At 45.6% G+C, this 16,797-nt stretch overlaps 1 protein-coding gene across 1 annotated transcript in view; it reads right to left on the bottom strand.

Annotated features, from left to right (window-relative positions):
* Positions 1-1,140: 1,140 nt before the first annotated feature.
* The window catches only part of LOC124555538 (centromere protein S-like), a 66,569-nt gene continuing 50,912 nt past the window's right edge, over positions 1,141-16,797 (bottom strand). Inside the window, exon 4 of the mRNA XM_047129493.1 lies at positions 1,141-1,518. Within this exon, the coding sequence (XP_046985449.1) occupies positions 1,423-1,518 (96 nt within the window). The 3' untranslated portion in view covers positions 1,141-1,422. The remainder of the gene's footprint in view (positions 1,519-16,797) is intronic.

Below are 16,797 nucleotides of genomic sequence, written 5' to 3'. Positions count from 1 at the left end.
TTCTCTACATATGGTCTGTATGCCTTGACCAGTAAACAAAGGCTGGAGTAGCTGGTGCAAGCTACTTTAGGATGTAATAAATATTTGTACATCTCCTGAAGAAAGTCTTTAGTGGTGAATCACTCCATCTGAAGTTCCTTGTGCATGATGAATGCATCCCTAACACAACGGAAAATACCTCACCCATTTACTTGTCTTTTCTATTGCTAGCACCGTTCAATCTTTCGACCAACATTGTTGTATGGGAGCAAAAGCTGGGTGGATTCAGGTTACCTTATCAATAAGGTTGAGGTTACGGATATGAAAGTAGCTAGGATGATAGCAGGTACTAGTAGATGGGAACAATGGCAGGAGGGTGTCCACAATGAGGAAATCAAAGAAAAACTGGGAATGAACTCTATAGATGTAGCAGTCAGGGCGAACAGGCTTAGATGGTGGGGTCATGTTACACACATGGGAGAAGCAAGATTACCCAAGAGACTCATGGGTTCAGCAGTAGAGGGTAGGAGGAGTCTGGGCAGACCAAGGAGAAGGTACCTGGATTCGGTTAAGAATGATTTTGAAGTAATAGGTTTAACATCAGAAGAGGCACCAATGTTAGCACTGAATAGGGGATCATGGAGGAATTTTATAAGGGGGCTATGCTCCAGACTGAACGCTGAAAGGCATAATCAGTCTTAAAAGATGATGATGATGATGATATGATGATGATGATGATGATGATGATTATGATGATGATTATGATGATGATTATGATGATGATTATGATGATGATTATGATGATGATTATGATGATGATTATGATGATGATTATGATGATGATTATGATGATGATGATGATTCTATTGCTAGCATTGTCCGACATTAGTGTATCAAAGTTATACATGAACTCCAAGATAGAATTGTAGGCCTTTAACACAAGATGACTGAGTGAAGATGGTTATGCTCCACCTTACTCTTTGCAGCTTAATATAGACTTTCTGCTGAAAGAAGTAATATCATGTTCAGTTATATTATACCTCCACTTTTAAACAGTTACTTAAATTGTTGCTTGCACTCACACAAATTCTCTCTTCCAAGCTCATTTTCCTCCTCAGGTTTGGGCTTTCTGCCCCCCCCCTCCCCCTCCTTTCCCTACACAAAATAAGATAAGGTTGATTTCATAACTTTGAGACCATCTTAAAACTGTAGAGGCACAAAGGTTGCAGCCACAATACACTCAATTAAAAAGAAGACACTGGACCAATTACTGAAGTAAAACCACCATACAGTCAGCTTTTACATTATGACTTAATTTGACTAAAACAAAAAGGTGTATTTAGTTTTTAGAATATCCTTACTGTCAAGTTATTGAAAATATATAACCTATTACATCTGACAATTCACTTCCAAACACATCAAATAATCCCTTGCTATAGTGGATCAAGTGTCCAATGGATTATTTTTCTTTCTTTCTTTTCGTTGCACCTTTTTCTTTGATGTACCCATCTTTTCTTCTAGTTCAGTTATTGTTGATACCTGTTAAAATAATTATAGAGAATTTAATACAGATTAATACTGTATCAGGTAACAAAAAGAGTACTGTGATTCATTTATTGCATTTTGGAACACTGAATATTTATCAGCAGAATCATGGGTACTAACAAATCACTTATATGTTGTCTGAAGAGGGTAGCACATTTCTGTTCCTCTTAAACCTACAGTAGGTTTACACAATGTAAGCTCCTTAATAACACCAGTTATCAATCATAATATAACACAGACACCAAAACACACTTCACTGGCGAAGAATTATTAGTTACTGTTGGTGTTTTACTGAATATAATGAAATTAAATTTCACAGGTATGGACACAATTTGTCTAAAAGCTAAAGAAAACAGCCACAGTTTTCTCTGTACAGTAGGCTACACAGGTGAAGACATTTATCTCCCTTGAGCACAAGTTCTGTTAATATAACAAACTTTAAAAAAAGAACAGTTAAGTCAAAAACTGTCCCAACAACTGCAGCAGTCACCAACCACACAAATTAATTCTATGAAGATGCTCTGTAGGCCATCAGATGTCACAGCAGACATTCTAATATTTGATCTTCCTTGTTGACCACCACAACCATTTTATTAAAACCTTTCTCAAATTATTAGCACACTTCATTATGAGTGTGTAGAATACTGAATCAGACCCATACATTCTTAAAATTTTACTCCAAATTGCTATGCACTTTAACTGTTTTGTTCAAAAGTTTATTTCCTTATAATTCAGTCTTTAAACTCTTGATACAATGCACCTACTACCAACATCATAAGTGTGTGTCTAAGAAATCACACTCACTGGGCAATTCAGAACAAAAGGTGACAAGTCCCAACAGCAACTGTTTCATGTAACTTTGAGGAGTACTTCATGGCATGAAGAGCACAGCGTGCAGCCAACTGCAGGTGGTAGCTCATGTCTGTACCAATGATGTATGTCACTCTGGATCAGAAGAGATACCCTCTGGTTACAAGCGGTTATCAGCAGTGGTAGAGACTACCAACCAGTCTTGCTTGTAAGATGAAAGTAGAGTTCACCATTTAGATTTTAGAGCATAGACAACAAGACCGACTGCAACCCTCTGGTACAGAACCGAGTGAAGGGTCTAAGTAAGAGGTTCAGATGGTTCTGCAAGGGTGTAAGCTGCAATTCCTCAACTTGCACCACAGGGTGACGGGGTTTCGGGTTCCGCCAAATACGTCAGGAGTCCATAACACACAGGAGGTGCCTACATGGGTAGCGGGCACTATGTGGCATGGACTGGATGGCTTTTTTTTAGGTTAGAGGGTCTCGAGAAAGCACAGAAAGAGCTTCAGTCTCAAAGAATGCATGTCAAACACACACAGAGAAAATGCAGATCTGGGAACCATTGGTATAACAGTTGTAAATTGTCAGAGCTGTGTTGGGAAGTACAAGAGCTTCAAGTGCCAACAGAAAAACACTGAAAGCTGACCAAGGCTGGAGATAAGTTCAGCCGAAATTTTAGCAATCTAGCAGCGTTCAGAAAGGAGAGGCTAAATACCGTTGGCAGTGATATGTTTGTTGCTGTTAGAAGTAGTTTACCTTGCAACTAAATTGAGGTAGATAGTTCTTGTGAATCAGTATGGATAGTGGTCATTCTTCACAACTGGAATAAAATAACCCATCTCCAAGGTCAGATGATACAACTGCTGAAAGGTTCAAAGAAAACTTTAGTCTAACTTCAAATACGTATCCAACTCATACAATTATAGTTGACGAAGACTTATACTTACTCTCAATATTTTGGCAAAACTACACATTTAAATCCAGAGGCATGCATCAAATGTCATCAGAAATTGTGTTAAACGCATTCTCCAAAAATTATTTTGAGCAATTAGCTCATGAGCCCACTCCAATAGTAAACAGTTGTGAAAAAAATACTATCTCCTAGCAACATATAATCCTGAGCTAATAACAAGCAACAAAATGGATACAGAGATTAGTAAACACAGGATTGTTGTAGCAGGACTGAATTCCAAACTCCCAAATCCTCCAAAAATTAATGAAAAATATATCTATTCAAAAAAGAAGGTAAAAGTGCACTTCAAGCCTTCCTGTTAGACAATCTCCACTCATTCGAAATGAACAATGTACGTGCAGCCAGATACGGCAGAGCTGATCCCCCTTGGTACACGACAGAGGCCTGAAATTTAGTACACATTTCAATATGATGGTTGGTTTGTGGGGTCGAAGAGACCAGACTGCAAAAGTCATCAGTCCCTTTTTCCACAAATATGAAACACCCACAAGGAAGAAAAACAAGCAACAGAGATGACAAGGAACGATACAGTACAAGAAAGACACATACAAAGACAAGAAAAGAGGAATTAAAAGCACACAGAGTTTTACAGTGTTTGGCTGACCAAGGAAACAAAAAAAGGAAAAGCCAACCACCAAGAAATACACTAAAATCCCCAATCAGAAACCGTAGGCCAAAGGCCACACTCAACACACAAAAGAAACAAACTCTCAGATTGAGTGATAAAAGCCCCCTGCTCGAAGAAAACTCAAAACTAAGCCTGCCATTGCAGTGTCATCTGTTAAAAGTGCATGGAGCATATGAGGCAGTGCAACTGTCTGCCTGAGCGCAGCTAAAAGAGGACAGTCCAACAACATGTGGACCACTGTCAATGCCGATCCACAGCAACATAAAGGTGGGTTCTCGCGGCGCAATAAATGACCGTGCATCAACCAGGTGTGGCCAATGCGTAGTCGGCAAAGAACAACATGAGTCCTTGCGAGAGGCTTGCATGGAGGAGTGCCGCACACACCTGTACTCTCCTTGATGACCCGAAGTTTATTGGTGAAGGCAGGGTGCGCCATTCATCACCCCAGGTACCAAGAACTTTCTGCCACAAGACTGACAGGAGATCACATTCCAAAAGGCCAGTCTCAGGGCCGGTTAACTGATTGCCTGTTTGGCCAGCCTGTCAATACGTTCATTACCCGGGATGCCGACATAACCCGGGGAACACACAAAAACCATGAAGTGGTCGAAATAGGCAAGTGTATGGATAGCCATCACCAGATGAGAGCGAGGAAAACACTGGTCAATAGCTCGTAAACCACTCAGGGAGTCACTACAGATGACGAAGGACTCACATAAGCAGGAGCAGATATACTCTAGGACGCAAGAGACGGCTACCAGCTCTGCAGTGAAAACACTGCAGCCATCCAGCAACGAGCATTGTTTAAATCGATCCCCGAGAGTAAAAACATAATGAATTCAACCAGCAACGATCAAACTGTCAGTATAGACTATAGCAGAGCCGTGAAACGCAACAAGTATTGAAAGAAAGTGTTGGTGGAGATCCTCAGGAGGGACTGACTCTTTCAGGCCTTGTGCCAAATCCGGCTGAAGGCCTGGGCGGGGAACACACCACGGGGGAATACATATATGGGCCCAGAAAAGAGGTGGGAGAGACAAAAACTCAAACCCAGAGAGCAGAGACCGGACACAGACCGCAATTTTACACCCTGACCAGGGCTGCCGTTCTGGAAGATGGACGACCAAGTTGGAGGACAGGAGACAGTAATCTGGATGCCTGGACAAGCCACAAACATGTGGCCAGTTGGCGCAGGATCTGCAATGGATGGACACCAGCCTCCACAAGTAGGCTGTTTACAGGGTTTGTGCGGAAAGCTCCAGTTGTGAGTCAGATCCCGCAGTGAAGTATGGGGTCAAGTAACCGCAAGGCGGAAGGCGTTGCCGAACCGTAAGCCAGGCTCCTATAATCGAGATGGGACTGATAGGTGAGCTTGTCCAGAGTGTTTATTTCCATTATTCCCCGCTCCTTATGGAGAACAGGGCAGTCAGACGAGCAGGGGGAGTGGTGCTTCCCACAACTGAAACAAGTGGGAGGAGGCACACATGGAGCACCTGTGTGCAGAGGACGACTGCAATCCCTGCTTGTGGTGCTGGAGGTACAGCGAGATGGCATGTGGCCAAACCGCCAGCACTTTAAGCACGGCATAGGAGGGGGGACGTATGGTTTCACGTCACAACAGTAAACCGTCACCTTGACCTTTTCATGTAACGAGTCACTCTCAGAAGCCAAGATGAAGGCACCGGTAACAACCCTGTTGTCTTGGGGACCCCTATGCACGCGTCGGACGAAGTGGACACCCCAACACTCTAAGTTTGTGTGTAGCTCCTCACATTCGACTGCAAAAGGAGGTTGTGATGGAAAATAATACCCTGAACCACGTTAAGGCTTTTATGGGGCATAATCGAGACAAGGATGTCACCCAGCTGTCATAGGCTGCAGGTTGTCAACAGGCGATCAACGCCCGCAACTGGGCTGGGGAAGCCGTTTGGATCAAAATCGACCCGCTGCGCCTTTTGGACAACGCTGCCACTTCCCCAAACCTATCTTCAAGATGGTCGACAAAAAACTGGGCTTCATCAGTCCTGCTGCAAACTAGGTACTGACTGGTCGCCCTACGGTCACCCTAAGGTGTGGCCAGAGAGTGGAACGATCGGCAATCATAGGCTGCAGCATCAAAACCATTCCTTACATGCTCTGAGACAGCTGGGGCCAAGCGACCACCAGCTTGATTCAATTACCTGTTTCATTGCGGGTCATCCAGCCTGATACCACCCACTCTCACCAGGGGCTCTCCCCACGGGCACCACCCAGCCTCAGCAAGGAACCCCTGGCTGGATGGCCATTGCAGGGAGTCCTGGTGCCCCAGAAAGGTTGGGCACCTACTCTTTGGCATATGCGGGGGTCTCAGCTCTGGCATCGGGAGTGTAATCCTGTATTGTCAGGACTGGCTACCACGCTGGATTTCAGGTGCCAAAATGGTCCAGAACTATCATGGGCATGAAGGATGGGACGGCACAGGAGACGAGAAGTATGCAATCCATAAGACATTGGGTGCAAAGCCCGCTACACGACAGTAAGTAGCATGCAAAATTTTGGTGCACAATAGACGCAGATCACCGAGTCAACCGCGGCATCCTGATGACGATGCACTCCGCTGGCATACAAGGCCGGCTAGACACAGCGCATTGCACTAGGTCGCTGGGGAAGTGGCCTCACCATTGCCGGACCCTGTGACACGGACCGAGGTGAATGAAGCACTGTAGTGGAAATGAATAAATCATTTGGAGTGCTCACGCCGAGCTTTAATACAGCACCTCCTGGCACCCATCCACTACATTTGGTGTCTATACGCCACATTTGGCATCTGATACAACAGTAGAGTCTGTACTGGCCAAAAATTGTTGCCAGAGCTTTGATAAATTGCAAGTAACTGTGTGTCACTGCTAGGAGAAGCAAAGAAAATAATTTCAAGAGGCTGTGTTTTATTCCCAAAGCCACTGTCTACAATACAGAAACTACTTACTAAGGAATATCACAGCCACAGAAAAATAGGAGCACTTATATATTCAACATGTTTCTGGGTGGTGGCAGGACTGTTTTACGAAGGATACTTCCCCGTATATCTTGTACCTAATGGAGCACATAGTGAATTATCACTCAAACTGAAATTTAAGTATACCTAGTAACATCAAGTACTTATTTAGAAGAGTGCTGAAATTTCTTTTGCTACGAGCATGATTAAGTTTGTGCACATAGTTCATACACAACTTGACAAAACAGAGGAATTACTGTGTGGTGATCACTTTCACATGCTAAAAGCAGACAGACAGGTGGGGGTAATCAGCCAAACCAATGGGAACTTATTGGCCAAAGTAGTGCTCATGAACGCCACAGGATGTGAAACTTCTATATTTACACCCTCAGCAACATCCAGTCTGCACACAATAGAAGTAAGAGAAACATTCTGTGGGCTTAATTGTCACCAACCAGACAAACGTATGACAAAAATAAGCAAAAGAAAACTGAAAAAGCTTACAGAGACATAGAACCAGCAGAAAGATTTCTAACAACAATAATCCACAATCATCTGAAACAACTACGGAAGAAGAACAGATAAGTTGAGGTCACCATGATTATTCCACCCTATTGTCTTTCTGTAATAACCAGAGCATCTGCAGCTTAAAAGGTATCATATGCCTTTTGTGTGTCAATGCAATTTACAGAGATTATAAAACTGATTCACATTTTGTGAATCTAGATTGACATCAGCTGTTTGTGACAGATGAAAATTTCTGTCAGACTGGGACTCTAACGCAGATTTCTCACTTATTGGGAGCTGTTGCCTTAACCACTTCAGCTAGCCAAGCATGCCTCCAAGACCAATCCAAACTTCCATACATCGTGGAGTTCACAATCCTTCCACTCTGACATTTCATGATTTCCGCACAGGGAGAGAGAAATAATTTATTGTAATTTTAGCCATAGCATTATTCATGGTTACAATTGTAGTATAACATATCGATACCATCTCACCGTTGGCCAATAGCAGTGATGGATCCAGTGGACCCAACGGTGCACTCCCATTGAGCCACAACTCTAGCAGCTCTGGACTATGAGTGCCCTCTGCTGCCACAATACACGACAGATGATAGCAGCGACACGGCCACTCATGCTTCGAGCCACTTCACTATAGGACACTATGCTAATGTCACACAGTCTAGGCTCCCACTGGCACTTTGAGCCTCTTTGCTATGACACCAGTGTTTGTGCCTCGTGCAGTGAGCCTCTTTGTTGTTGCTGTTTTAGTAGCTAGACTTATTTCTTGATGCATTACTTCTAAAGAGTCTTCATACATTTGGAAAAGTACAAGTTAAGCAATCTTCTGTTTGTTGTGCTAACTTGTTTGTTAATCAATTCTACTCTTGTCTAGCTTTTATGACAGCTGCCACACCTCTCTGTAGCTCGTTTCTCCTTACCACTGAGTACGAAGTCTTACACAATAAACCTGGCAACAAGTCATCATCCCTAATGTGGGGCTATCATCCTGCTGCTTCTTTCTGTTCTGTCATTTTTGATTGATTTTTTGCTGTTTTTTCGTCTTCTGGGTACCCAGGATTTGCCTTGCTTGTGCTCTTTATGTTCTACTTCCTGCAGTTGCTATTTTTGAATCCTTTTCTGCTGTCTGCTATTTCTACCTTCCACTGTTTGCACTAGTGTGTTGCTTACTTATTATGGCTGCCAAGCCACTCTCACCTACTGTGTCACCTGCATATGATCTAAGTCAGTTTATTCAGTTTCCGAGTCAACAAATGGTGCAACTGCTTGAAATGATGAATTGCTGCATAATGGTGGAGATGACTTCATGCAAGACGCTGGGTCTCTTCAAATTTTTGAGATTGCCATTTGCCAGTGCTTCTGCAGCCACCACATTTCAGCAGTTTCTGAAGCAGCTCACTGCAAAAGTTCCTTTGTGATCAAATTATTTAGATGACACTGTCGTCTTAGGTCACACATTAGCAAATCTTCATACTCTGTTTCAAGTGTTGTCTGAAGCTGGTCTCAAATGTAACGAAGACAAGTGTGTGTGTTTTCAGACAGAACCTGAGCACTTAGGACATGTCGGTAATAGACAGGATGTTCACCCACTAAAATCACATTTGCTTGCTATCAGTGACCTTCCACCCCCATGCAATACGCAGGAGCTGCAGTCTGTGTTAGGGAAGCCCACATACCGCACCTGATTTAATCCTACAGCCACTCACATCATGGCACCCTTGCATCACTTGTGCAGGAAGAATGTTCCTCTTCTTTGGTCTTAAGTGCAAGTCTCCTTGCCAGAAGCTGAAAGATGCTCTGCTTAGTGATCAATGTCTTGTTCATTTTGAGCCAGCTAAACCTGTCATCTTGCCTGTGGGTGCTTTCTCTTATAGCATCTGTGCAGTTTTGTTGCATAAATTTGGTTCTGTTGACAGGCCGATGGCCTTTGCTTCGAAGTTTTTGAACAAACTCAATGTAAGTATTTACAAATTGGAAATGAGACTCATTCCATTGTCTACGGTGTCACTAAATTTCACAGCATTTATTTTATTTTACTTTTTTTGGCAAAAGTTTTACTTGGCGACTGACCGTAAACTTCTACAATCACTGTTCGGCCCTGCTCAGTCAGCCCAAACTCTCTCAGCATAGAAGCTACAACAATGGGCTCTTCTTTTGTCATATTATCAATATGAGACTGTATCATCCCATTGTGTGTGTGTGTGTGTGTGTGTGTGTGTGTGTGTGTGTGTGTGTGTGGTTGGGGGGGGGGGGGTGCTGATTGTGAACTGGGCAGAATTCAAAAAGGTGTCTTAGTAAGGAAAAATATGTGTAATTTGAAAAAAGTGATGATTATGATTAGAAATTATATCTAATGAACTGGTACCAAGGGTGTTCACTGGGTAAAACAACATACAATTTGCCTATTTAAATAAAATGTTTATAGATTGTGAAGTCTGTAGCTGCAGTTTGATTCTGCGACTGATTCATAAGGAATTTGCATTTATATGGAGTTTGCCTGTGCACTCTGTTCTGGCTACAAGATCTCTCACTTGTGAACTGATGCAGTGGATGCATGGTAACCAGGGAGGCTTTCAGTAGCTTGATCACTGGGAAGCTGTGTGGTTACAGTTCCAGGCACTTGTTGATTTGGGTCATTTGTTTGACATTTGTCAGGATGTGGCTTGGCTGACGCGTAGTGCAATACACTGTTAGCTGTAGCTCAATGCAAGAGAGGCTGTCAACTGATGCACAGACGGAGCTGGAACTCAAGAAGGATGGTTGGTTGGTTGGTTGGTTGGTTGGTTGGTAGTGAAGGGACCAAACAGCAGGGTCATCAGTCCCATGATCTAGGATGGCAGAAATCAAGGGAGGAACAACACTAACAGTACAGTCCAGTCAAGGGGAAGGGTTAACACACAAACAAAGAGGAGAAAGGGATGTCAGGGAAGCAGGAAGAGGAAAGAACAAAAAGGGGTGGGTGGAAACATGGAGAGTACAGGTGCCCCATAAACGCTACACATTTTGGAGCACCAGCACTGCCACCAAACCATCCTGACACCCATACATTACCATGCCATTATCACAATACAATGGGGATGCCACCAAGGGAAGAAGACCCAAGAAAAGGGGAAACAAAACAGAACAGACCACACAAAATGTAGGAAAAAGGCAGGGAGAACATGGCCAGTGTAGAGGTAAGGTCAAGGCCTCCATAACCAATGCCTGTGCTCAGTGAGGCAATCAAATTCCAGAGAAAACTTCAAGAACTTACACCTGGGAGGACAAACCACTTACACATATGAGTACAGACATAACCATGCCAGGGTAGTCGGCAAACACCTGAGAGAAAAAAGGTGGAAGAGCATATTTAGCATGAAGGGCCAAAAGGTGGGGGCAGTCCAGTGAAAGATGGATCACTCTGAGCAGAACCCTGCAATTACAGAAAAATGGCGGAGGGGGTCATTGTGGAGTAAAAACCCATGGGTCAACCTAGTATGGCCAATACAAAGATGACATAGGATAGTAGATTCCTGTTGGGAGAGGAAGACTGAAGAACACCACATGATGGGAGTCGCCTCGATGGCTATAAGTTTTCTAGAACGGGGAGGGAGGGGGGGTGGGGTGGGTGGTAGCCTTCCAAGAGTCAGCCCACAGCGAAAAAGGCTTTTATGTAAAGCCGCAAATCTGCCCTCAGAGGGGTCATGGAGAATGGGGGTTAAGGGGCTCTGCTGCCGCCGCCGTCCGCCCCCCCCCCCCCCCCCCCAAACCAGACGATCAGCAAAGTCATTACCCAGGATACCTAAATGGCCAGCAACCCGAAGGAAGTCGACTGAACATGCACCATTACCAAGACCAGCGACAAGGTCATGAATGGCACAGACCAAGGGCTGGTGGGAAAAACCCCGAGTGATAGCCTGAAGGCTGCTCATTGAGTCCTTACATAACACAACTTGGGCGAGGGAGGACCTTTTAATAAAGCAAAGGGCCCAATAGAGGACCATCAATTGCGCAGTAAACACTCTACGTGTCACATGCAAGAGATGGTGTGCTGTGCCTACAAAAGATGTGAAGGTATATCCCACATTATCAACTGGTTTAGAGCCACTGGTCTAAAAAACAATGGCATCCTGAAACTCCTAAGAACAGGCAGAGCAAACAATGGAATATCACTCGACTGATGGAGGCTTTCAGATCCCAGAAGAGATCCATCCAAACCCATGACCGAGGAACTAACTGTGGGAGAGAATGTGGGGAAGAGGACAAGAAGAGGAGATGGAAGTCATGGCAGAGAGAAGCGAGGCCCAGCCGAGATGGTAAACCCACCAGAGGGTGGGCAGCAAGTGGGTGACGGCCCAAAGCCACGAAAAGAATAAAATAGGAGGGATGAGCAGGGGAAAAGCGGATAGTGATGGAATAGGAAACCAAGAGCGGGGATCACCGATTTGGATGGGGAGGGATTTCATCGTCAACTGAAGACTATTAATGGGGCTATGCAAAAAGCACCGGTGGCTAAACAGATCCACAATGGTGAACCGGTCCAAGAGGAGCAGTGTGGACGGGGCAGCTGATCCATAAACTTTATGACTATAGCCCAGATGAGACAGAACTAATACCAGATAAAGGCAGAGGAGGTTCGAATGATCCACACTCCAAGACTTGTGGGCATGGAAGCGAAGTACATTGAGTTTATGTAAACAGCCAACCTTAAGACGGCAGATAAGAGCAAGCTAGTTGTCAAAAAGAAGACCCAAGAAATGGAACTGAGGGACCACAGTCAGGCATCTGGCATCAAGGTAGAGCTCCAAATCAGGATGGACAACAGTATGGTGACAGAAGTGCACCACCATCGGCTTAAGGGGAGAGAATGGGAAACTGTGTGAGGGTCCGCGTGGGAGTACACCAGATAGCACCCTGGGACTGTTGTTCTGTGGAGGCTACAGAGTGGCAACCAGCCCAAATACAGAAATCATCCACACACACAGCAGCGATGATCAATGGTCCAGCAGAGGCCCCAAGTCCATTAACAGCAATTCGAAAAAGGACACTTAATACAGAGCCATGTGAAATGCCATTCTCCTGTGCCCACAGAGAGCTGAGAACAGTGTCAACATGGACTGACTGACCAGCAGGATAGGAACTGGCAAATAAAAATCAGAAAGGAGCCCTAAAGACCCCACACATCGCGAATAAGGAGGATGTGCTGGCACCAAGCTGTGTTGTAGGCCTTATGAAGCTCACAGAAAACTGACAAGATATCGCTGAGAAAAGACCTACAGAAATGTGGTTTCCAATCAAAGCGGACGATTGATCGGAGTAGTCCCCTGCAGCATTCAATCATCCGTTAGCACTCTAAGAGACAGCCCTAAGAGAATTTTTGGAGCTTGATACACTTCATACTCAAAGCACCCACCCTGATACCATCCACTCTGATCAGGGGCTGTCCCCACACATGCCACCAAGCCGCACCAAGGGTCATCGGGCACAGCAGCCATTGCCAGGAGTTCTGATGCTGTGAAATAACAAGCAGCAACTCCAAGGCATACATGGGAAGGCAACAACTCGGGTATCAGAAGTGTGATCCCTGTGATGTCAGGAGGCTCAGCCAGATGCGTACATAACAGCCCCACCACACGGACTGACTACACGTGCTGGTGACCTAGAGGGGAGGGATATGACAGAAGGAAGGGGGAGAGGAATCCATGCCATAGACACTAGGGAGCGAGTTCTTCCACAAATAGCTCACACTACAGAGAGAAAATTTAGAAGTGAACGTCAAATGCCAAAGGGGGGACCGAAACTGCCAAAAACGACACAGAGAAAGCATGGGGAACAAAATTCCAAGTAACTTAGGAAACCTGGTGGGTAGCCTGGTAAGAACACCTAGAGAGGGGGGGGGGGGGGGGGAGGTAGACGGGGAGGAGTGATTGAGAGGCACAGGGAAGGAAATGCAGTCTGGGGAAGGAAGAATGAATACAGTTTGCCATCGTAGGATGATGGTTAAAAACACAGAGAGCACGTCTCCATGCACAAACTGCATCGCGGCATGCCTCAGTCCACCAAGGGACTGGGACACAATGTGATAAAGAGGACGTGGGAGGAATGGAATGTTCTGGAGCAGTAAGGATAACGTTGGTGTAAGAGTCCACCTGGTCATCATAACTGGCGAAATCTCGTTCTTCGAAGGTTGCCAGGGAGGAGTAAAGCTGCCAGTCAGCCTTAGTAAGCTGTCATTTGGGTGGGCATGTGGATGTGGTAGGAGTCAGCTAATGGATAGCACACGGAAAATGGTTGTTCGAATAGGTGTCGGAAAGAGCGGACCACTCAAGACGATGGACAAGCTGGGCAGTGCAAACAGATAGGTCCAAATGGGAAAAGGTGTGTGAGGAGTCTGAAAGGAAAGTGAGGTGCTCCAGTGTTAAGGCAGAAGAGGCTAAGTTGGTTAAGGTGGTCAGCCAAGAGGGCACCTCTCTGACAGGGCCTGGGAGAAACCCAAAGAGGATGGTGCGCTTTGAAGTCACTGAGTGGCAAAAATGGGTGAGGTAGCTGCCCAATAAGCTGAAGGAAGTCTGCCCTGGTGACATTGAATGAAGGAGGTACATAAATGGTACAGAGGGAAAAAGTCAGGCGGGGAATGGAAAGGAGAACTGCAACAGCTTGAAGACAGGCAGTCAGGGAGATGGGTTGACTATGAATATCATCCAGTATGACTAACATGACGCCCCCATGAGATGGAATGCCAACCTCACGTGGACGGTCAAAACGAATCGGTAAGTAATGTGAAAGCTCAAAGCGGTCATGAGGGTGCAATTTCGTTTCAAGACGGCAGAGTAAAAGGGGATGCTGCAATGCTAAAAGCAGCCTCCATTGGAGGACAATCATGAGGACGAAGAGATGCAGGGGTGTCAACTCAGCAGCCGCTGAGTGACAGCCTGTGTAGAGTCGCTACTACAGGGCACAGAAGCAGGAGGATCCCGCTGCCTGGGGTCCACAGAAGCATCAGTTTGCTTCTTCAGTTGGTCTGTGGAGTCCAATGCTGAAAAACGGTTGGTGAGACAAAGGCTAGCCAGGCTAAGGTACCACATGCTGACACTGTCTAACAGGATCTTCAAGTTGGCGAAGGGGAAGACCATTTGCCTTTGGTAGACTTCTTTGAGTCTTTATGGTTATAGGAAGATTCAGATGATGTTTGACTGGAGGGATGGAGGAAGTCTTCACGGGAGTACTCCTCCTGTCCTTTCCTGCCTACTGGTTGTGTAGCTGGTGGCTTTGCCTGCTGAGGCGAGAGTTTGACAGTTTGTTGGACAGCAGGGCAGGGGATGGTGATGCTACCTTGACACTGGGTGATTTCACATTTCCGAGCTGAATTTGAGGTCGCATGTCTGCGTGGCCATGTCCTTCATGCAGCAAGGCGTAACAAGAACAGAGCTATAGGTGCCAGACGGGAGAACACAGGGTTTGCAATTAGCCAGTAACTCACGAGCTACTGGGTAAGGCACTTTTTCCTTTACCCAAATCTCTTTGACAGCCCGTTCATCAAGATACATGGGACAATCCCAAGAGGAGGCAACATGGCTGCCATTGCAGTTGATACAGCAGGGAGGAGGCGGCAGACAATCGCCCTCATGTGCATCCCTACCACGGGTTACACACTTGGCTGGGTGTCAACAAGACGTTCTAGTGTGGTTGAAACAATGACACTGGTAGAAGCGCATCGGGTTCAGAAAGTATGGCCAGACTGTGATAATTTCATAGCCTGCTTTTATCTTGGATGGAAGCACCAGCCTATCAAAGGTGAGAAAGAGTGCGGGTGGGCACTAAGGAGGAATCTACCTTTTTCATTACATGATGGATGGCAACAACACCCTGATCAGAGAGGTAAGATTGGATTTCAGCGTTTCCGATCGAAGAAGGCAGGGTGATAGCGGGAAGAGCTCAAAACCTCCACAAAATGGTGGCCAAAGATGTTGGAGATACCAGTAGGGTCCACAATAACACCCGTCTGCTACTGTGAGGCTGGAAATGAGGGAATGGATCTGCGTCCCAGGGAGCCATCGGCAGTTGGCTCACATGACAGAGGAAGGGGTGGAACTGTTAAAAGAACTAGTAAATGAACTCCAGCTACCTTTGGTGCTATCCCGAAGAACACGATGACACTGTGCACGTAACTGTTTATAACAAATGCATTTTGCCATTGTAGGGTAATGGTTGAAAACATGGAGAGCAAGTCGCCGCACACAAATGGCATTGCAGCACGACTCAGCCCACCAGGGAACTGGGACACAGTTCGGTAAAAAGGAAGTGCTAGGAATGGAACACTATGCAGTGGTAAGGACAACATTTGTAAAATATTCTACCTGGTCATCAGAACTGGAGAAATGTGGTTCATTGAAGATCACCAGGGAGCAGTACAGCCTCCAGGCGGCCTTAGAAAGCTACCATTTGTGTGTACAAATAGGAGGGGTAGAAGTCAGCAAAAGGATAGCACATGGGAAATGGTCGGTCGAGTGTCAGAGAGAACGAACCAGTCGAGATGGACAACCTGGGCAGTGCAGAAGGAGAGGTCCAAATGGGAATAGGTGCATGTGGAGTCTGAATGGAACATGGGTTCTCCAGTTTCAAGGTAGATGAGGTTAAATTGTGTAGGTCAGCCAAGAGGGCACCTCTGATAGGTTCTGGGGCCCCCCCATACGGGATGGTGCGCATTAAAGTCACCAAGCAGCAGAAACGGGTGAGGGAGTTGACCAATAAGCTGGATGAAGTTTGCCCTGGTGACACTGAATGGCAGAGGGATATAAATGATACAAAGGGTAATGATCAAGTAAGGAGGGACAAGGTCAAGTGAGGAAGGAAAAGGTGAACTGCAACAGCTTGAAGCTGGACAACCAGGGGGATGGGTTGACTATGAATGTAATCCCGAATTAGCAGGATGACTCCCTCATGATTTTTTTTTTTTTTTTTTTTTTGGTAGGGTTTAAGGGCGCTCAACTGCTGAGGTCATTAGCGCCCAGTCACTGGTGTTAGAGCACATGGAATCTGCTAAAACTCAAGGGGATGGGGGGACATCAGAAGGACCTGACAAAGATGCGGATAAAATAAGTAAAAAGGTTAAATGTCTTTGGACAAGCCAGTTAAAGGTATAAAACGCAGAATACGAGCAGCTGCTCGAGCGTCATCAGCTAAAACATCCGGTAAAGTAGATGGCAGGGACAGGATAACACGAAATTGACTAAAACGGGGACACGACAATAAAACATGGCGCACTGTTAATGCCTGACCACAAGGGCACTGCGGGGCTGGGTCACCGGAGAGCAGGTAGCGGTGGCTAAACCGGCAATGCCCAATCCGCAACCTGGTCAGAAGGACCTCCTCGCGCCGAGATGAT

This window comes from Schistocerca americana, chromosome X (assembly GCF_021461395.2).
Source record: "Schistocerca americana isolate TAMUIC-IGC-003095 chromosome X, iqSchAmer2.1, whole genome shotgun sequence".
NCBI classification, from domain to species: Eukaryota; Metazoa; Arthropoda; class Insecta; order Orthoptera; family Acrididae; genus Schistocerca; species Schistocerca americana.
Note: the sequence above shows the minus strand (reverse complement) of the source record. Positions and strands in the feature narration are given on the sequence as shown.